The sequence below is a fragment of the Phasianus colchicus genome, chromosome 4 (genome assembly GCF_987193195.1).
Source record: "Phasianus colchicus chromosome 4, bPhaCol1.hap1.1, whole genome shotgun sequence".
NCBI lineage: Eukaryota > Metazoa > Chordata > Aves > Galliformes > Phasianidae > Phasianus > Phasianus colchicus.
The window spans coordinates 1,324,379-1,347,163 of record NC_143439.1 but is presented as its reverse complement, the minus strand read 5'-3'; the positions used below and the strand labels follow the sequence as shown (position 1 = coordinate 1,347,163).

The window sequence follows — 22,785 nt, the reverse complement described above, 5'->3', positions numbered from 1 at the left end:
GAAAAGCGATTTAACGGCCAGCAACTGCAAACTCTCCGAAGCGGTTAACAGACAGTGGCGCTGTCAACCCACGAGACCGAAATAGCGACATTGCTATGCCGAGAACGTCCGATTTCAGAATACTGCATTTCCTGAAAACAGGGTTTTTTTTCTCCGCAGGAAAGAATCCACATCTCTCGACTTTCTGTAACGTCCTCCCTGAAAGCACAACGTGTGCCGCTCCTGGAACTTCTAGCTGCCTTATTAGAGGGGCTTTTCCCTTCCACTCTGTTCGTCACAGAATGCTGAAGTGTAGCATCGGAAAAACAGAGAAAAACGAAATGTCCCTAGGAATCAAGGGTTAAGAATGAGAGAGAAGCGTAGTGCAGAATGCATGGACACAAGGAGAAGACAAGAACCGCTCCTTTGCGATGTGCGCAGAAGAAGCCGCTCGTCCGAGAAAAGCATCCGGCTGAAGTCGCTCTTTCTCGGCATGCGAGAGAGACGAGACCGCTGCTGAAGGCACACAGCGGCATTCGGGGAGAACCGCGATTTCTCGGCCAGCAACTGCAAGCTCTCCGAAGCGGTTAACAGAGAGTGGCGCCGTCCACCCACGAGAGCGAAATAGCGACATCGCTATGCCGAGAACGTGCGATTTCAGAATACTGCATTTCCTGAAAACAGGGGTTTTTTTCTCCGCAGGAAAGAATCCACATCTCTCGACTTTCTGTAACGTCCTCTCTGAAAGCACAACGTGTGTCGCTCCTGGAACTTCTAGCTGCCTTATTAGAGGGGATTTTCCCTTCTACTCTGTTCGTCACAGAATGCTGATGTGCAGCATCGGAAAAACAGAGAAAAACGAAATGTCCCTAGAAATAAAAGGAAAGGCATAAGAATGAGAGAGAAGCGTAGTGCAGAATGCATGGACACAAGGAGAAGACAAGAACCGCTCCTTTGCGATGTGCGCAGAAGAAGCCGCTCGTCCGAGAAAAGCATCCGGCTGAAGTCGCTCTTTCTCGGCATGCGAGAGAGACGAGACCGCTGCTGAAGGCACAAAGCGGAATTCGGGGAGAACCGCGATTTCTCGGCCAGCAACTGCAAGCTCTCCGAAGCGGTTAACAGAGAGTGGCGCTGTCCACCCACGAGAGCGAAATAGCGAAATCGCTAGGCCGAGAACGTGCGATTTCAGAATACTGCATTTCCTGAAAACAGGGGGTTTTTTCTCCGCAGGAAAGAATCCACATCTCTCGACTTTCTGTAACGTCCTCCCTGAAAGCACAACGTGTGCCGCTCCTGGAACTTCTAGCTGCCTTATTAGAGGGGCTTTTCCCTTCCACTCTGTTCGTCACAGAATGCTGAAGTGTAGCATCGGAAAAACAGAGAAAAACGAAATGTCCCTAGGAATCAAGGGTTAAGAATGAGAGAGAAGCGTAGTGCAGAATGCATGGACACAAGGAGAAGAATGGAACCGCTCCTTTGCGATGTGCGCAGAAGAAGCCGCTCGTCCGAGAAAAGCATCCGGCTGAAGTCGCTCTTTCTCGGCATGCGAGAGAGACGAGACCGCTGCTGAAGGCACAAAGTGGCATTCGGGGAGAAAAGCGATTTCTCGGCCAGCAACTGCAAACTCTCCGAAGCGGTTAACAGAGAGTGGCGCTGTCCACCCACGAGACCGAAATAGCGACATCGCTATGCCGAGAACGTGCGATTTCAGAATACTGCATTTCCTGAAAACAGGGGTTTTTTTCTCCGCAGGAAAGAATCCACATCTCTCGACTTTCTGTAACGTCCTCTCTGAAAGCACAACGTGTGTCTCTCCTGGAACTTCTAGCTGCCTTATTAGAGGGGCTTTTCCCTTCCACTCTGTTCGTCACAGAATGCTGAAGTGTAGCATCGGAAAAACAGAGAAAAACGAAATGTCCCTAGAAATAAAAGGAAAGGCATAAGAATGAGAGAGAAGCGTAGTGCAGAATGCATGGACACAAGGAGAAGACAGAACCGCTCCTTTGCGATGTGCGCAGAAGAAGCCGCTCGTCCGAGAAAAGCATCCGGCTGAAGTCGCTCTTTCACGGCATGCGAGAGAGACGAGACCGATGCTGAAGGCACAAAGCGGAATTCGGGGAGAACCGCGATTTCTCGGCCAGCAACTGCAAACTCTCCGAAGCGGTTAACAGAGAGTGGCGCTGTCCACCCACGAGAGCGAAATAGCGACATCGCTAGGCCGAGAACGTGCGATTTCAGAATACTGCATTTCCTGAAAACAGGGGGTTTTTTCTCCGCAGGAAAGAATCCACATCTCTCGACTTTCTGTAACGTCCTCTCTGAAAGCACAACGTGTGTCGCTCCTGGAACTTCAACCTGCCTTAATAGAGGGGCTTTTCCCTTCTACTCCGTTCGTCACAGAATGCTGATGTGCAGCATCGGAAAAACAGAGAAAAACGAAATGTCCCTAGAAATAAAAGGAAAGGCATAAGAATGAGAGAGAAGCGTAGTGCAGAATGCATGGACACAAGGAGAAGACAAGAACCGCTCCTTTGCGATGTGCGCAGAAGAAGCCGCTCGTCCGAGAAAAGCATCCGGCTGAAGTCGCTCTTTCTCGGCATGCGAGAGAGACGAGACCGCTGCTGAAGGCACAAAGCGGCATTCGGGGAGAACCGCGATTTCTCGGCCAGCAACTGCAAGCTCTCCGAAGCGGATAACAGAGAGTGGCGCTGTCAACCCACGAGAGCGAAATAGCGACATTGCTATGCCGAGAACGTGCGATTTCAGAATACTGCATTTCCTGAAAACAGGGGTTTTTTTCTCCGCAGGAAAGAATCCACATCTCTCGACTTTCTGTAACATCCTCTCTGAAAGCACAACGTGTGCCGCTCCTGGAACTTCTAGCTGCCTTATTAGAGGGGCTTTTCCCTTCCACTCTGTTCGTCACAGAATGCTGAAGTGTAGCATCGGAAAAACAGAGAAAAACGAAATGTCCCTAGGAATCAAGGGTTAAGAATGAGAGAGAAGCGTAGTGCAGAATGCATGGACACAAGGAGAAGACAAGAACCGCTCCTTTGCGATGTGCGCAGAAGAAGCCGCTCGTCCGAGAAAAGCATCCGGCTGAAGTCGCTCTTTCTCGGCATGCGAGAGAGACGAGACCGCTGCTGAAGGCACACAGCGGCATTCGGGGAGAAAAGCGATTTAACGGCCAGCAACTGCAAACTCTCCGAAGCGGTTAACAGACAGTGGCGCTGTCAACCCACGAGACCGAAATAGCGACATTGCTATGCCGAGAACGTCCGATTTCAGAATACTGCATTTCCTGAAAACAGGGTTTTTTTTCTCCGCAGGAAAGAATCCACATCTCTCGACTTTCTGTAACGTCCTCCCTGAAAGCACAACGTGTGCCGCTCCTGGAACTTCTAGCTGCCTTATTAGAGGGGCTTTTCCCTTCCACTCTGTTCGTCACAGAATGCTGAAGTGTAGCATCGGAAAAACAGAGAAAAACGAAATGTCCCTAGGAATCAAGGGTTAAGAATGAGAGAGAAGCGTAGTGCAGAATGCATGGACACAAGGAGAAGACAAGAACCGCTCCTTTGCGATGTGCGCAGAAGAAGCCGCTCGTCCGAGAAAAGCATCCGGCTGAAGTCGCTCTTTCTCGGCATGCGAGAGAGACGAGACCGCTGCTGAAGGCACACAGCGGCATTCGGGGAGAACCGCGATTTCTCGGCCAGCAACTGCAAGCTCTCCGAAGCGGTTAACAGAGAGTGGCGCCGTCCACCCACGAGAGCGAAATAGCGACATCGCTATGCCGAGAACGTGCGATTTCAGAATACTGCATTTCCTGAAAACAGGGGTTTTTTTCTCCGCAGGAAAGAATCCACATCTCTCGACTTTCTGTAACGTCCTCTCTGAAAGCACAACGTGTGTCGCTCCTGGAACTTCTAGCTGCCTTATTAGAGGGGATTTTCCCTTCTACTCTGTTCGTCACAGAATGCTGATGTGCAGCATCGGAAAAACAGAGAAAAACGAAATGTCCCTAGAAATAAAAGGAAAGGCATAAGAATGAGAGAGAAGCGTAGTGCAGAATGCATGGACACAAGGAGAAGACAAGAACCGCTCCTTTGCGATGTGCGCAGAAGAAGCCGCTCGTCCGAGAAAAGCATCCGGCTGAAGTCGCTCTTTCTCGGCATGCGAGAGAGACGAGACCGCTGCTGAAGGCACAAAGCGGAATTCGGGGAGAACCGCGATTTCTCGGCCAGCAACTGCAAGCTCTCCGAAGCGGTTAACAGAGAGTGGCGCTGTCCACCCACGAGAGCGAAATAGCGAAATCGCTAGGCCGAGAACGTGCGATTTCAGAATACTGCATTTCCTGAAAACAGGGGGTTTTTTCTCCGCAGGAAAGAATCCACATCTCTCGACTTTCTGTAACGTCCTCCCTGAAAGCACAACGTGTGCCGCTCCTGGAACTTCTAGCTGCCTTATTAGAGGGGCTTTTCCCTTCCACTCTGTTCGTCACAGAATGCTGAAGTGTAGCATCGGAAAAACAGAGAAAAACGAAATGTCCCTAGGAATCAAGGGTTAAGAATGAGAGAGAAGCGTAGTGCAGAATGCATGGACACAAGGAGAAGAATGGAACCGCTCCTTTGCGATGTGCGCAGAAGAAGCCGCTCGTCCGAGAAAAGCATCCGGCTGAAGTCGCTCTTTCTCGGCATGCGAGAGAGACGAGACCGCTGCTGAAGGCACAAAGTGGCATTCGGGGAGAAAAGCGATTTCTCGGCCAGCAACTGCAAACTCTCCGAAGCGGTTAACAGAGAGTGGCGCTGTCCACCCACGAGACCGAAATAGCGACATCGCTATGCCGAGAACGTGCGATTTCAGAATACTGCATTTCCTGAAAACAGGGGTTTTTTTCTCCGCAGGAAAGAATCCACATCTCTCGACTTTCTGTAACGTCCTCTCTGAAAGCACAACGTGTGTCTCTCCTGGAACTTCTAGCTGCCTTATTAGAGGGGCTTTTCCCTTCCACTCTGTTCGTCACAGAATGCTGAAGTGTAGCATCGGAAAAACAGAGAAAAACGAAATGTCCCTAGAAATAAAAGGAAAGGCATAAGAATGAGAGAGAAGCGTAGTGCAGAATGCATGGACACAAGGAGAAGACAGAACCGCTCCTTTGCGATGTGCGCAGAAGAAGCCGCTCGTCCGAGAAAAGCATCCGGCTGAAGTCGCTCTTTCACGGCATGCGAGAGAGACGAGACCGATGCTGAAGGCACAAAGCGGAATTCGGGGAGAACCGCGATTTCTCGGCCAGCAACTGCAAACTCTCCGAAGCGGTTAACAGAGAGTGGCGCTGTCCACCCACGAGAGCGAAATAGCGACATCGCTAGGCCGAGAACGTGCGATTTCAGAATACTGCATTTCCTGAAAACAGGGGGTTTTTTCTCCGCAGGAAAGAATCCACATCTCTCGACTTTCTGTAACGTCCTCTCTGAAAGCACAACGTGTGTCGCTCCTGGAACTTCAACCTGCCTTAATAGAGGGGCTTTTCCCTTCTACTCCGTTCGTCACAGAATGCTGATGTGCAGCATCGGAAAAACAGAGAAAAACGAAATGTCCCTAGAAATAAAAGGAAAGGCATAAGAATGAGAGAGAAGCGTAGTGCAGAATGCATGGACACAAGGAGAAGACAAGAACCGCTCCTTTGCGATGTGCGCAGAAGAAGCCGCTCGTCCGAGAAAAGCATCCGGCTGAAGTCGCTCTTTCTCGGCATGCGAGAGAGACGAGACCGCTGCTGAAGGCACAAAGCGGCATTCGGGGAGAACCGCGATTTCTCGGCCAGCAACTGCAAGCTCTCCGAAGCGGATAACAGAGAGTGGCGCTGTCAACCCACGAGAGCGAAATAGCGACATTGCTATGCCGAGAACGTGCGATTTCAGAATACTGCATTTCCTGAAAACAGGGGTTTTTTTCTCCGCAGGAAAGAATCCACATCTCTCGACTTTCTGTAACATCCTCTCTGAAAGCACAACGTGTGCCGCTCCTGGAACTTCTAGCTGCCTTATTAGAGGGGCTTTTCCCTTCCACTCTGTTCCTCACAGAATGCTGAAGTGTAGCATCGGAAAAACAGAGAAAAACGAAATGTCCCTAGGAATCAAGGGTTAAGAATGAGAGAGAAGCGTAGTGCAGAATGCATGGACACAAGGAGAAGACAAGAACCGCTCCTTTGCGATGTGCGCAGAAGAAGCCGCTCGTCCGAGAAAAGCATCCGGCTGAAGTCGCTCTTTCTCGGCATGCGAGAGAGACGAGCCGCTGCTGAAGGCACACAGCGGCATTCGGGGAGAAAAGCGATTTAACGGCCAGCAACTGCAAACTCTCCGAAGCGGTTAACAGAGAGTGGCGCTGTACACCCACGAGAGCGAAATAGCGACATTGCTATGCCGAGAACGTGCGATTTCAGAATACTGCACTTCCTGAAAACAGGGGATTTTTTCTCCTCAGGAAAGAATCCACATCTCTCGACTTTCTGTAACGTCCTCCCTGAAAGCACAACGTGTGTCGCTCCTGGAACTTCTAGTTACCTTATTAGAGGGGCTTTTCCCTTCTACTCTGTTCGTCACAGAATGCTGATATGTAGCATCGGAAAAAACAGAGAAAAACGAAATGTCCCTAGAAATAAAAGGAAAGGCATAAGAATGAGAGAGAAGCGTAGTGCAGAATGCATGGACACAAGGAGAAGACAGAACCGCTCCTTTGCGATGTGCGCAGAAGAAGCCGCTCGTCCGAGAAAAGCATCCGGCTGAAGTCGCTCTTTCTCGGCATGCGAGAGAGACGAGACCGCTGCTGAAGGCACACAGCGGCATTCGGGGAGAAAAGCGATTTCTCGGCCAGCAACTGCAAGCTCTCCGAAGCGGTTAACAGAGAGTGGCGCCGTCCACCCACGAGAGCGAAATAGCGACATTGCTATGCCGAGAACGTGCGATTTCAGAATACTGCATTTCCTGAAAACAGGGGTTTTTTTCTCCGCAGGAAAGAATCCACATCTCTCGACTTTCTGTAACGTCCTCCCTGAAAGCACAACGTGTGCCGCTCCTGGAACTTCTAGCTGCCTTATTAGAGGGGCTTTTCCCTTCCACTCTGTTCGTCACAGAATGCTGAAGTGTAGCATCGGAAAAACAGAGAAAAACGAAATGTCCCTAGGAATCAAGGGTTAAGAATGAGAGAGAAGCGTAGTGCAGAATGCATGGACACAAGGAGAAGACAAGAACCGCTCCTTTGCGATGTGCGCAGAAGAAGCCGCTCGTCCGAGAAAAGCATCCGGCTGAAGTCGCTCTTTCTCGGCATGCGAGAGAGACGAGACCGCTGCTGAAGGCACACAGCGGCATTCGGGGAGAAAAGCGATTTAACGGCCAGCAACTGCAAACTCTCCGAAGCGGTTAACAGAGAGTGGCGCTGTCCACCCACGAGAGCGAAATAGCGAAATTGCTATGCCGAGAACATGCGATTTCAGAATACTGCATTTCCTGAAAACAGGGGTTTTTTTCTCCGCAGGAAAGAATCCACATCTCTCGACTTTCTGTAACGTCCTCCCTGAAAGCACAACGTGTGCCGCTCCTGGAACTTCTACCTGCCTTATTAGAGGGGCTTTTCCCTTCTACTCTGTTCGTCACAGAATGCTGATGTGTAGCATCGGAAAAAACAGATAAAAACGAAATGTCCCTAAAAAAAAAGGAAAGGCATAAGAATGAGAGAGAAGCGTAGTGCAGAATGCATGGACACAAGGAGAAGACAGAACCGCTCCTTTGCGATGTGCGCAGAAGAAGCCGCTCGTCCGAGAAAAGCATCCGGCTGAAGTCACTCTTTCTCGGCATGCGAGAGAGACGAGACCGCTGCTGAAGGCACAAAGCGGCATTCGGGGAGAAAAGCGATTTCTCGGCCAGCAACTGCAAGCTCTCCGAAGCGGTTAACAGAGAGTGGCGCCGTCCACCCACGAGAGCGAAATAGCGACATTGCTATGCCGAGAACGTGCGATTTCAGAATACTGCATTTCCTGAAAACAGGGGTTTTTTTCTCCGCAGGAAAGAATCCACATCTCTCGACTTTCTGTAACGTCCTCCCTGAAAGCACAACGTGTGCCGCTCCTGGAACTTCTAGCTGCCTTATTAGAGGGGCTTTTCCCTTCCACTCTGTTCGTCACAGAATGCTGAAGTGTAGCATCGGAAAAACAGAGAAAAACGAAATGTCCCTGGGAATCAAGGGTTAAGAATGAGAGAGAAGCGTAGTGCAGAATGCATGGACACAAGGAGAAGACAAGAACCGCTCCTTTGCGATGTGCGCAGAAGAAGCCGCTCGTCCGAGAAAAGCATCCGGCTGAAGTCGCTCTTTCTCGGCATGCGAGAGAGACGAGACCGCTGCTGAAGGCACACAGCGGCATTCGGGGAGAAAAGCGATTTAACGGCCAGCAACTGCAAACTCTCCGAAGCGGTTAACAGACAGTGGCGCTGTCAACCCACGAGACCGAAATAGCGACATCGCTATGCCGAGAACGTCCGATTTCAGAATATTGCATTTCCTGAAAACAGGGGTTTTTTTCTCCGCAGGAAAGAATCCACATCTCTCGACTTTCTGTAACGTCCTCTCTGAAAGCACAACGTGTGTCGCTCCTGGAACTTCTAGCTGCCTTATTAGAGGGGCTTTTCCCTTCCACTCTGTTCGTCACAGAATGCTGAAGTGTAGCATCGGAAAAACAGAGAAAAACGAAATGTCCCTAGGAATCAAGGGTTAAGAATGAGAGAGAAGCGTAGTGCAGAATGCATGGACACAAGGAGAAGACAAGAACCGCTCCTTTGCGATGTGCGCAGAAGAAGCCGCTCGTCCGAGAAAAGCATCCGGCTGAAGTCGCTCTTTCTCGGCATGCGAGAGAGACGAGACCGCTGCTGAAGGCACACAGCGGCATTCGGGGAGAAAAGCGATTTAACGGCCAGCAACTGCAAACTCTCCGAAGCGGTTAACAGACAGTGGCGCTGTCAACCCACGAGACCGAAATAGCGACATCGCTATGCCGAGAACGTCCGATTTCAGAATATTGCATTTCCTGAAAACAGGGTTTTTTTTCTCCGCAGGAAAGAATCCACATCTCTCGACTTTCTGTAACGTCCTCTCTGAAAGCACAACGTGTGTCGCTCCTGGAACTTCTAGCTGCCTTATTAGAGGGGCTTTTCCCTTCCACTCTGTTCGTCACAGAATGCTGAAGTGTAGCATCGGAAAAACAGAGAAAAACGAAATGTCCCTAGGAATCAAGGGTTAAGAATGAGAGAGAAGCGTAGTGCAGAATGCATGGACACAAGGAGAAGACAAGAACCGCTCCTTTGCGATGTGCGCAGAAGAAGCCGCTCGTCCGAGAAAAGCATCCGGCTGAAGTCGCTCTTTCTCGGCATGCGAGAGAGACGAGACCGCTGCTGAAGGCACACAGCGGCATTCGGGGAGAAAAGCGATTTAACGGCCAGCAACTGCAAGCTCTCCGAAGCGGTTAACAGAGAGTGGCGCTGTCCACCCACGAGAGCGAAATAGCGAAATTGCTATGCCGAGAACATGCGATTTCAGAATACTGCATTTCCTGAAAACAGGGGTTTTTTTCTCCGCAGGAAAGAATCCACATCTCTCGACTTTCTGTAATGTCCTCCCTGAAAGCACAACGTGTGCCGCTCCTGGAACTTCTAGCTGCCTTATTAGAGGGGCTTTTCCCTTCCACTCTGTTCGTCACAGAATGCTGAAGTGTAGCATCGGAAAAACAGAGAAAAACGAAATGTCCCTAGGAATCAAGGGTTAAGAATGAGAGAGAAGCGTAGTGCAGAATGCATGGACACAAGGAGAAGGCAAGAACCGCTCCTTTGCGATGTGCGCAGAAGAAGCCGCTCGTCCGAGAAAAGCATCCGGCTGAAGTCGCTCTTTCTCGGCATGCGAGAGAGACGAGACCACTGCTGAAGGCACACAGCGGCATTCGGGGAGAAAAGCGATTTAACGGCCAGCAACTGCAAACTCTCCGAAGCGGTTAACAGACAGTGGCGCTGTCCACCCACGAGAGCGAAATAGCGACATCGCTAGGCCGAGAACGTGCGATTTCAGAATACTGCATTTCCTGAAAACAGGGGGTTTTTTCTCCGCAGGAAAGAATCCACATCTCTCGACTTTCTGTAACGTCCTCTCTGAAAGCACAACGTGTGTCGCTCCTGGAACTTCTAGCTGCCTTATTAGAGGGGCTTTTCCCTTCTACTCTGTTCGTCACAGAATGCTGATGTGCAGCATCGGAAAAACAGAGAAAAACGAAATGTCCCTAGAAATAAAAGGAAAGGCATAAGAATGAGAGAGAAGCGTAGTGCAGAATGCATGGACACAAGGAGAAGACAGAACCGCTCCTTTGCGATGTGCGCAGAAGAAGCCGCTCGTCCGAGAAAAGCATCCGGCTGAAGTCGCTCTTTCTCGGCATGCGAGAGAGACGAGACCGCTGCTGAAGGCACGCAGCGGCATTCGGGGAGAAAAGCGATTTAACGGCCAGCAACTGCAAACTCTCCGAAGCGGTTAACAGAGAGTGGCGCTGTCAACCCACGAGACCGAAATAGCGACATCGCTATGCCGAGAACGTCCGATTTCAGAATACTGCATTTCCTGAAAACAGGGGTTTTTTTCTCCGCAAGAAAGAATCCACATCTCTCGACTTTCTGTAACGTCCTCTCTGAAAGCACAACGTGTGTCGCTCCTGGAACTTCTAGCTGCCTTATTAGAGGGGCTTTTCCCTTCCACTCTGTTCGTCACAGAATGCTGAAGTGTAGCATCGGAAAAACAGAGAAAAACGAAATGTCCCTAGGAATCAAGGGTTAAGAATGAGAGAGAAGCGTAGTGCAGAATGCATGGACACAAGGAGAAGACAAGAACCGCTCCTTTGCGATGTGCGCAGAAGAAGCCGCTCGTCCGAGAAAAGCATCCGGCTGAAGTCGCTCTTTCTCGGCATGCGAGAGAGACGAGACCGCTGCTGAAGGCACACAGCGGCATTCGGGGAGAAAAGCGATTTAACGGCCAGCAACTGCAAACTCTCCGAAGCGGTTAACAGAGAGTGGCGCTGTACACCCACGAGAGCGAAATAGCGACATTGCTATGCCGAGAACGTGCGATTTCAGAATACTGCATTTCCTGAAAACAGGGGATTTTTTCTCCTCAGGAAAGAATCCACATCTCTCGACTTTCTGTAACGTCCTCTCTGAAAGCACAACGTGTGTCGCTCCTGGAACTTCTAGTTACCTTATTAGAGGGGCTTTTCCCTTCTACTCTGTTCGTCACAGAATGCTGATGTGTAGCATCGGAAAAAACAGATAAAAACGAAATGTCCCTAGAAAAAAAAGGAAAGGCATAAGAATGAGAGAGAAGCGTAGTGCAGAATGCATGGACACAAGGAGAAGACAGAACCGCTCCTTTGCGATGTGCGCAGAAGAAGCCGCTCGTCCGAGAAAAGCATCCGGCTGAAGTCGCTCTTTCTCGGCATGCGAGAGAGACGAGACCGCTGCTGAAGGCACAAAGAGGCATTCGGGGAGAAAAGCGATTTCTCGGCCAGCAACTGCAAGCTCTCCGAAGCGGTTAACAGAGAGTGGCGCCGTCCACCCACGAGAGCGAAATAGCGACATTGCTATGCCGAGAACGTGCGATTTCAGAATACTGCATTTCCTGAAAACAGGGGTTTTTTTCTCCGCAGGAAAGAATCCACATCTCTCGACTTTCTGTAACGTCCTCCCTGAAAGCACAACGTGTGCCGCTCCTGGAACTTCTAGCTGCCTTATTAGAGGGGCTTTTCCCTTCCACTCTGTTCGTCACAGAATGCTGAAGTGTAGCATCGGAAAAACAGAGAAAAACGAAATGTCCCTAGGAATCAAGGGTTAAGAATGAGAGAGAAGCGTAGTGCAGAATGCATGGACACAAGGAGAAGTCAGAACCACTCCTTTGGGATGTGCGCAGAAGAAGCCGCTCGTCCGAGAAACGCATCCGGCTGAAGTCGCCCTTTCTCGGCATCCGACAAGACCGCTGTTGAAGTCTGAAAGTGGTATTCGGGGAGAAAAGTGATTTAACGGGCAGCAACTGCAAACTCTCCGTAGAGATAATGTCATTGGATTGGAGAAATGTGGTATTTCGGGGAGATAATGTCCTAATTTGTGGAGAAGATGCCGTTCTGTGAGGGGGAAGCATGCATTTCTGAGAGAAAATCTCCTATTTAGGGTGAAAGTGTCATCTTGCTAACGAACTTCATGGAGAAATTATGAGGTATTTTTATGAAACCTGGTATTACCTTGAAAGAGTATATCTGTGATCAAATGCCATATTTCTTGGAGGGAACATCTGATGTGGGGGGGAGAAGGTGATGTATGTGTGAGAAAGCTGGTGTTTCTGGGAGAAAATGCCAGGTATTGGTGAGGAAACAGATGCTAGAGAGGGAAAAGGCCATCCCTTTGGGAGAGAAGTGGTATTTCTGGGAGAAAATGCCCCAAATCGGGGAGTAAGTGTCATCCTGAGGCGTGTCATGGAGTAGATTTGGGAGGAAATGGAGGTGTTTCACAGAGTAGCGGCACTTCTGGGAGAAAATGTCCTCAGTGGGAAAGACAATGTCCTCTTGAGGGAAGAAAACAGGTCTTTCTTACAGCAAATGTCATCCAATTGGGAGAAAATCTCCTCTCTTGGGGAGAAAAGTGGTCTTTCTGAGAGAAGGTGTCCTCTTCTTGGCTGCAAGTGTCCCATTTGGCATTGTCATGGAGGCTTTTTGGGGAGAAAGCGTGTGGCAGTTGTAAGAGAAGGGGTATTTCTGGGAGCAAATCTCCTCTTTTTGGAAGAGAAGGTGAAATTTCCAAGGGAAAAGTGGCATTTCTGGGAGGAAATGACATAGCTGGGGGAGAAAAGTGGGAACCGGTGGGAAAGAAGATCTTGTACTGGAGAGCAACGGTGGTCTTTTTGGTGTGCCAAGTGGTCTCTTGGGGAGACAACGTGGTAAATAGGGGAGACAATGTCCTCTGGAGGAGTGTCAAGTAGTATTTGGGAGAGCAAACGTCAGGTATTTCTCGGAAACCGGCTGTTTCTGGGAGATAGTAGCAGACTTGGTTGGAAAATGACAGGTGTTTGTGAGAAAGCTGGTATTTTGGGAAAAAAAGGCCGTTTTTTAAAGAATAAGCTGGCATTTCTGGGAGAATATGTCCCATCTTTGGGAGAAAACGGGTGTATGTGGGAGAAAATGTCGTGTATTTGGGAGAAAGCTGGTGTATGTGGGAGAAAAGGCCATTGTGATGGGAGTCAGTGTGATCTTGAGGAGTGGAAAGCAGTATTCTTGAGATGAAACGTGGGGTATTTCTAAGAGTCCTGGTATTTCTGGGAGAAAATGTCTTGTTTTGTTTTATTGTTTTTAATATTTATATATTTTTTATGTTGCAATTTCAAGGAAACACTTCGATAGAAATTGCTTTTAATTCTTTTGGCATACATAGAAGATGTGAAAATGCACATCATATTTTCACATGAATGTAGTAACACAAAAAAAGTTCAAAGCAGTAACTGATACACTCAATTATAAAAGCTGCCCTTCCTGTGCAAGAAATGTAACTCAGCCCTTGGGCTAGATGCCATTCTGTGTCATTGATGTAAACCTGGCGGACGGTACAAATACTCTGAATTTAAAATGGCATGACTAAAAATGGAGTCTTTCCTCTAGCTTTTAAGTTTTAAGAAACATAAAATATGTACGTATGCTTGGCAACTTTTCCTTTCATTATATACAAAAGTGACTCTCTCTAAAATAACTGTCAAACTAAGAGAGACTGTCAGAAACCTATCACAGGAGGTAATCTATTTGCTCAGGTTGCTGAAGAGCAATGAAAAAGTAGATATTGAGTTTCAGTTTTCAGCACATACATTAAAGTCCCATGCCTGTAATTAGGTCTCCTACCTTCCAAATAGAATTTTAAAAAAGTTTGATACATGATTATTTTAAATTATTTTTCTATAATTGGTTAGTGGTATTGTGGAACACATATTTAAGGATTAATGATGAGAAAGATTAGAAATCCAAAAAGTGTAAAATTCCATGCAAACTCAATTAAGTTTCAAGGACATTTCCATCAGAAAGAATGGAAATGAAGAAAGAACGGAGCCCCCAGGCTGGTTGTTGAGTGAGAATTACTGCTTACCCAGCATCCGTTTGCTTCATCAAATGTCCCCCATCTGCTCACAGAAACCTCTCTAAGATGCTTTTCTGAAGAATATTTGGCAGCATGTTTCCCAGGGCTGATGCCTAGAGGAGAGGGTTACATGGAGACTTGCTGTCTATCTTGATGGCAAACCCCTCCTAAGTAGGAATCCAGAGCTGGTGACTCACTTTGTAGTCTTGTATAGGTCTGGGGCAAGACAACATTATGGCAGTGGGGAGATATTCATGGTCAGGCTGGACAGGCCTCTGAGGTCTCTGACCTCTGTGGGTGTCCCTGTTCATTACTGGGGAACTGGACTCAATGGTCTGTAAGAGTCCCTTCCAACTCAAAAAAAAATTCTATGATTCTATGATTCTATGAATATTCCTGGTTTTATTACAAGTACAAATACTGATAAAGCCTACATTCAAATTGTTTATTCCTTGCTTTTGGAGAAGCTAAAACACTAGCACTAAGAGTTTTAATCAACGTAGATAATAGCTTGTCAGTTGTTATGCACACTGGTACGTGCACCCAGTTTGAAATTTCAGTGCCATTAATGTTTTTAATTTTTTAAGTGATATGACACAGTACATGCAATCAACAATAATGAACATACCATGGTTCAGGACCCCTGATCTCTCAGCTAGTAATTTAAAATATTTTCATGTGTAGAGACAAGACAAGTATTATGTCCTAAATGGAGTCTAGGTCCCCAGCACTATTTCTCTCTCTATTTGATCCCTAAAAACAACTGTTTTCTTGCCAAAGATTTTGCATCGTTAAATCTCCTTTCTGAAACAATGAATATCGTGTAGTTGCAGGCCACTTTTTCAAACCTGTGGACATTCCCTTTGCTTCTACTTCTTTAAGCAACCTGCAGTTGCAATACACTTTTGCAGTACAGTCTTGAACCTCTTTATTCCTTGTTTTTCAGTCACCATGGGCTGTGTCTGTGCTGTCTTTGTAACCAGGACCAGGGAATGACCTCTTTTCTCCCAGTCAGTTTTCTCAACACATCTACTGGTGTGGATGAAGCAAGCAAAGGCAACAAGAAAAGCAAATACAATTATACTAGCAAGCAGGAGTATCATTTATTATAGATGATAATCACATGTTGGTTTGTCACTAGGTGTGTTTAATCAACAACTTTCTTTTTGAAATAAGAGTGAAGATAAAAGAAAAGTTCAAATAGGATTCCTACATGTCTCGTTTTCATTAAAGATTAGATCTGCTACAACACGATGAACTGAGGATAATATAATGTAACGTCCAAACACTTTTTTTCAAGTAATGTTAACACTGAATGAAAGGTATACAGGCTTCAATGAAATTAGGCAGTTGAGGCCTAGTTGAATGCTATTTGTTGTTGAATGGTATTTGTGACAGTGTTGAAAGAAATGGCTGATGTTATTGTAAAGTTACTGTCTGTCATCTATGAAAAACGGTGTTCTGCACAGGTCTGTGAGTGTTAGAAATGGGCTTTCTTGAAGAGCTGTCTTTATGGAAAAGGAGGCATTGCTTGCAAACTGGTAAATTGGGGAAAAAAAAAAAAAAAAAAAAGTAACATTTCTGATTTCCAATTTAGTTATTAGAAAATCCCCATCATCTCTCTTTATATTATATGAATACTCCATGGTGTCCTTGGGATGACAAGATGCCTGTACTGCTATTTAGATATGCACAAATACAACAAATCCATGGGCAGATCTTTCCCCTACTGCATTTTTTTAATGTATTTCTTTATTGCTAAACTAAAAGGAAAATAATAGTAGAAAAAATTCAATCACCTTAATCAGCACATGCAAGTCTTAAAAATCTTTTTCTTGCTCTGTAATACTGAAAAGACCTGATGGGAAATGTTACCTTCCAAATTTTGCTCTGTGTATATGCATTTCCTATTTAAACCCTCACTCAGCAAGAGAAGGAAAAACACTTCTCAGTTTCAGTGTAAGTGCCCCATGGAATTTTCTACAGGAAAAATATCACTTTAGATCTGTCAGACAATAACATTTTATTACCTCAAGGATGTTATCTGAACCTGAGGTCTAATATCTAAATGAACTGCAGTTCAGATTATTTGAGATTTAGCAGAAAGACAGAGGGATGGAAAGTTTCATAGAAAGATTCTATGGGGAGAAGTCTCATTCATTTATTGTGGATAAATATGATGAAAAGGTATTCATATACCAAGTTTTAATAACTGTACGGTTAACAGGAGGAACAGTAGACAGCTTTGAGCAGTAGCTGACATACAGAACAGGAGAGTTGGAAGAGTAATATTTCCAAGAAGATTAATTTAATTTAAAGGCAGAATGTTTTTTGGCTATTGGAAAGTTCTCTGTTGTGTTGAGCAAAAGGATAGATATACTGGCTGAAAATAAACCTGTAAAAGTGAGGTAATGCATTTACTAAAACAACAATAATTGCTATATCAGGATGGATCATATATTAAAGGCAATAAAACTCTGATTAATAGCTGTCAGGTTATTTCTTTATTTTCTCAAATATTTATTTGAGCGCAACATACTATAAATACTTTAAAGAAAATGTTTATCTTATATTTGTACATGATTGCACTCAGTAATACATGGAAGAGCAGCCACTGAAGTGGGAGGATCATAAGCCCAATGTATGTGAAGAGAGAGAGCAATAAATTTGATTCTTCTCAGCATTTTTCTGTTACAGGTTTTGAGAAACTTGTTAGATTTTAGTACCTGCAAATGTAAATGAAACCAACATAAAATACCATACATAACCTTATTACTTTAAATAACATAGAAAATATGGATTGGAAGACTCGTGTGCATGTTCTTTTTTTCTGTCTTAGACCTGAATAAAGCTGTAAAGAAGAAATTAATGCTCTAGTAAGTCACTGTCAACTCTTGCAAGTCCATTTGGGAGAAAATTTGACACTCCATTTTTTTTTTCTTGTTGTCCTTCTATCTCCTACTCTCCTTTCTGTGTATGTTTATTATTTGCCTCATTTCTGTGAAAACAAATCAGGCTCCATTAATAAAAGCAAAAACTGTTTAAGGCCATCCATCTTACTCTTTCTCCTCAAAGGTTTGCTGCCACTTGTTCTATCACAGAGGACTGCAAAACTTTTTTGCTCCACATTGTTACCCTCTAAAGATAAAATGAATAAATTGCTTAAGAAGATGTTGAAAGACTCTTAATGGTGCATTTATGATCATAACATACGTATTTGTGAGACCTAAGGATTTTTATTCATTCTATTTTTGTTCAATGTAAAATCAAGATTAACTTCTTAGATTTTCTGGACATCCTCGTTGTATAAATTTAATTTTTTACTCCTTTTCCTTGTACAACTTCTGAAATCTGACAGTAAGAACATTTTTATTTTTGTCTCAAACCTCTTTTTTATTCTTTGTCCATCTATTTTTTTTTTCCCCCTATGATGCTTCTTGTAACTTTACCAATTACTTTGTGTTCCATTTCATTACGTTATTTATTTTTGCTTTTTCTTTAGGGCAGGATATGTCTACTGCTATGCATCTGCACAGTTCCTACAATGGAGCTTTGATCCTGGTTGGATTGCTTAAGTGCCATTAACATAAACGTGGTTAACAAAAATAGTAGTTTCAGCTTAGTATTTTTCATGCTAAATCAGGTTCAAAACTAGAAGAATAAAAGTTTTTTTGTAAGAAACATAAACATCCATGTTGATTTCATAAGTGAAACTGATTCTGTTTTTGAAGAGCGGAAGAAATTTAAATAATTCATCTGAAAGCAAAGTTCACTTCTGTTTCTATATTCTCAGAAGTGAATCATCAGATTAAACTAGCATGCCACAGTTTAGTGGTAAACCTCTAACACTACCAAATCTACATATGTAGATTTTGCTTTAATGTCACAGGCAACAGAATGTAATCAACTAACAAACAAAACAAGCAAACAGAAAATTCACATCCAAATAAACCAGAAAGAGGAGTTTATAGACACTCTACAGAACTGTTAGCTGTGCTATGCTTTTCAAAAGCTGGAATTTGTCCTACAGACATCTCAGAAGTTGCACATCTGTCCAAGAAGAATCATTGCACTTTATTTCTACTGTACATGTTTATCTTATATCTTATTCTTCATTACTGTTATGTACTATGCAAAATACATAAAGAAAAAAAGCGGTAATCAAACTATACATACTGTGAGCAGGGCTTTGTGAAGGCTGCAGTACTGTACAGAAGAAAGCCTTGAACAGATCTATCTCAAATTCAGGGTAATAATACATTTATTTCCTACCCACATTGCTCATGTAATCCACCAACTATTTTAGGAACGCCTAGATTCTTAAAAATACAGAAATTAAAGTGATTTCCTGATCAACCCTTACAGAAAGACACAAGTTTAAACATGAAAGCAACTATGAATGCTTTGGAGAGAAAAAAATAGAATGTAATGTTAATAATCCCTGTAATGTTAATAAGCTAAATAACAGTTTCAAAGTTTAGTATCTTGATGCTTTACGGAGCTCCCATAAAATGGCTCTGAGCCTTCCCTTTCTAATGATTTTGCACACCCACGCAACTTGCTCTGTGGGGATGGAAGATAACAGGATTTAGATCCTTGACACACTGCAATTGATTTAACAATAAATATTGTCCATCCTAGTTTTGGGTTACTATAAGATGAAAGCAAAAATGTATATACTGATCTACTGGTTTTCTTTTAAAAAACATTCATCTGATGCTGAAGGCTAATTCTGTAAAGCTGAAACTTAAATCCCAGCAGAAACAGGTTCCCAGATATTAAAAACAAACAAACAAACAAACAAAAAAAAAAAATCATAAAAGTATGTATAATGAAATCTTTAGGCATGTGACAAACTTTGTTTTATATATTATATGATTTCAGAACATCTGTCACACACACTCACAAACTTTCCTTAGAAGGAGAAGCAGAAGTTTAGATGATGATAAAGTTATGTTCTTACCACATTAGACGGTTCCAATTTCTTCCTTCTAGCAAGGTCAGTGATATTATTGCCATTGTAGTTGATGCTCTCCATACAGCCTTTGAAATTTTTTTCTGCTGTTAGAATTTGGCTTCCCAGAAAAAGGCATGCCTCCAAAGGTTATCTTTGAATGTATCAGAAAATGGAAGACAGTTACTGGAGGACAAGGGCTTAGAATTTTTGCTTACTAGAAAAAGAAAGTATCAAACAAGTACTGGAAAAGTAGGAAAAGGTTAAGTTTCAAGGACATTTCCATCAGAAAGAATGGAAATGAAGAAAGAACGGAGCCCCCAGGCTGGTTGTTGAGTGAGAATTACTGCTTACCCAGCATCCGTTTGCTTCATCAAATGTCCCCCATCTGCTCACAGAAACCTCTCTAAGATGCTTTTCTGAAGAATATTTGGCAGCATGTTTCCCAGGGCTGATGCCTAGAGGAGAGGGTTACATGGAGACTTGCTGTCTATCTTGATGGCAAACCCCTCCTAAGTAGGAATCCAGAGCTGGTGACTCACTTTGTAGTCTTGTATAGGTCTGGGGCAAGACAACATTATGGCAGTGGGGAGATATTCATGGTCAGGCTGGACAGGCCTCTGAGGTCTCTGACCTCTGTGGGTGTCCCTGTTCATTACTGGGGAACTGGACTCAATGGTCTGTAAGAGTCCCTTCCAACTCAAAAAAAAATTCTATGATTCTATGATTCTATGAATATTCCTGGTTTTATTACAAGTACAAATGCTGATAAAGCCTACATTCAAATTGTTTATTCCTTGCTTTTGGAGAAGCTAAAACACTAGCACTAAGAGTTTTAATCAACGTAGATAATAGCTTGTCAGTTGTTATGCACAGTGGTACGTGCACCCAGTTTGAAATTTCAGTGCCATTAATGTTTTTAATTTTTTAAGTGATATGACACAGTACATGCAATCAACAATAATGAACATACCATGGTTCAGGACCCCTGATCTCTCAGCTAGTAATTTAAAATATTTTCACGTGTAGAGACAAGACAAGTATTATGTCCTAAATGGAGTCTAGGTCCCCAGCACTATTTCTCTCTCTATTTGATCCCTAAAAACAACTGTTTTCTTGCCAAAGATTTTGCATCGTTAAATCTCCTTTCTGAAACAATGAATATCGTGTAGTTGCAGGCCACTTTTTCAAACCTGTGGACATTCCCTTTGCTTCTACTTCTTTAAGCAACCTGCAGTTGCAATACACTTTTGCAGTACAGTCTTGAACCTCTTTATTCCTTGTTTTTCAGTCACCATGGGCTGTGTCTGTGCTGTCTTTGTAACCAGGACCAGGGAATGACCTCTTTTCTCCCAGTCAGTTTTCTCAACACATCTACTGGTGTGGATGAAGCAAGCAAAGGCAACAAGAAAAGCAAATACAATTATACTAGCAAGCAGGAGTATCATTTATTATAGATGATAATCACATGTTGGTTTGTCACTAGGTGTGTTTAATCAACAACTTTCTTTTTGAAATAAGAGTGAAGATAAAAGAAAAGTTCAAATAGGATTCCTACATGTCTCGTTTTCATTAAAGATTAGATCTGCTACAACACGATGAACTGAGGATAATATAATGTAACGTCCAAACACTTTTTTTCAAGTAATGTTAACACTGAATGAAAGGTATACAGGCTTCAATGAAATTAGGCAGTTGAGGCCTAGTTGAATGCTATTTGTTGTTGAATGGTATTTGTGACAGTGTTGAAAGAAATGGCTGATGTTATTGTAAAGTTACTGTCTGTCATCTATGAAAAACGGTGTTCTGCACAGGTCTGTGAGTGTTAGAAATGGGCTTTCTTGAAGAGCTGTCTTTATGGAAAAGGAGGCATTGCTTGCAAACTGGTAAATTGGGAAAAAAAAAAAAAAAAAAAAAAAGTAACATTTCTGATTTCCAATTTAGTTATTAGAAAATCCCCATCATCTCTCTTTATATTATATGAATACTCCATGGTGTCCTTGGGATGACAAGATGCCTGTACTGCTATTTAGATATGCACAAATACAACAAATCCATGGGCAGATCTTTCCCCTACTGCATTTTTTTAATGTATTTCTTTATTGCTAAACTGAAAGGAAAATAATAGTAGAAAAAATTCAATCACCTTAATCAGCACATGCAAGTCTTAAAAATCTTTTTCTTGCTCTGTAATACTGAAAAGACCTGATGGGAAATGTTACCTTCCAAGTTTTGCTCTGTGTATATGCATTTCCTATTTAAACCCTCACTCAGCAAGAGAAGGAAAAACACTTCTCAGTTTCAGTGTAAGTGCCCCATGGAATTTTCTACAGGAAAAATATCACTTTAGATCTGTCAGACAATAACATTTTATTACCTCAAGGATGTTATCTGAACCTGAGGTCTAATATCTAAATGAACTGCAGTTCAGATTATTTGAGATTTAGCAGAAAGACAGAGGGATGGAAAGTTTCATAGAAAGATTCTATGGGGAGAAGTCTCATTCATTTATTGTGGATAAATATGATGAAAAGGTATTCATATACCAAGTTTTAATAACTGTATGGTTAACAGGAGGAACAGTAGACAGCTTTGAGCAGTAGCTGACATACAGAACAGGAGAGTTGGAAGAGTAATATTTCCAAGAAGATTAATTTAATTTAAAGGCAGAATGTTTTTTGGCTATTGGAAAGTTCTCTGTTGTGTTGAGCAAAAGGATAGATATACTGGCTGAAAATAAACCTGTAAAAGTGAGGTAATGCATTTACTAAAACAACAATAATTGCTATATCAGGATGGATCATATATTAAAGGCAATAAAACTCTGATTAATAGCTGTCAGGTTATTTCTTTATTTTCTCAAATATTTATTTGAGCGCAACATACTATAAATACTTTAAAGAAAATGTTTATCTTATATTTGTACATGATTGCACTCAGTAATACATGGAAGAGCAGCCACTGAAGTGGGAGGATCATAAGCCCAATGTATGTGAAGAGAGAGAGCAATAAATTTGATTCTTCTCAGCATTTTTCTGTTACAGGTTTTGAGAAACTTGTTAGATTTTAGTACCTGCAAATGTAAATGAAACCAACATAAAATACCATACATAACCTTATTACTTTAAATAACATAGAAAATATGGATTGGAAGACTCGTGTGCATGTTCTTTTTTTCTGTCTTAGACCTGAATAAAGCTGTAAAGAAGAAATTAATGCTCTAGTAAGTCACTGTCAACTCTTGCAAGTCCATTTGGGAGAAAATTTGACACTCCATTTTTTTTTTCTTGTTGTCCTTCTATCTCCTACTCTCCTTTCTGTGTATGTTTATTATTTGCCTCATTTCTGTGAAAACAAATCAGGCTCCATTAATAAAAGCAAAAACTGTTTAAGGCCATCCATCTTACTCTTTCTCCTCAAAGGTTTGCTGCCACTTGTTCTATCACAGAGGACTGCAAAACTTTTTTGCTCCACATTGTTACCCTCTAAAGATAAAATGAATAAATTGCTGAAGAAGATGTTGAAAGACTCTTAATGGTGCATTTATGATCATAACATACGTATTTGTGAGACCTAAGGATTTTTATTCATTCTATTTTTGTTCAATGTAAAATCAAGATTAACTTCTTAGATTTTCTGGACATCCTCGTTGTATAAATTTAATTTTTTACT

The 22,785-nt window shown here is 43.6% G+C and overlaps 1 protein-coding gene across 3 annotated transcripts in view; it reads right to left on the bottom strand.

Moving 5' to 3' along the window:
• The window catches only part of LOC149917996 (sex comb on midleg-like protein 2), a 174,399-nt gene extending 160,097 nt beyond the window's left edge, over window positions 1-14,302 (bottom strand). The window contains exon 1 of one of the 3 annotated variants that reach the window (XM_090138389.1): window positions 14,169-14,302. In XM_090138389.1, the coding sequence (XP_089994515.1) occupies window positions 14,169-14,175 (7 nt within the window). In that variant the 5' untranslated portion in view covers window positions 14,176-14,302. The remainder of the gene's footprint in view (window positions 1-14,168) is intronic. The other 2 variants (XM_090138392.1, XM_090138390.1) reach the window with 2 other exon arrangements.
• Window positions 14,303-22,785: the final 8,483 nt, after the last annotated feature.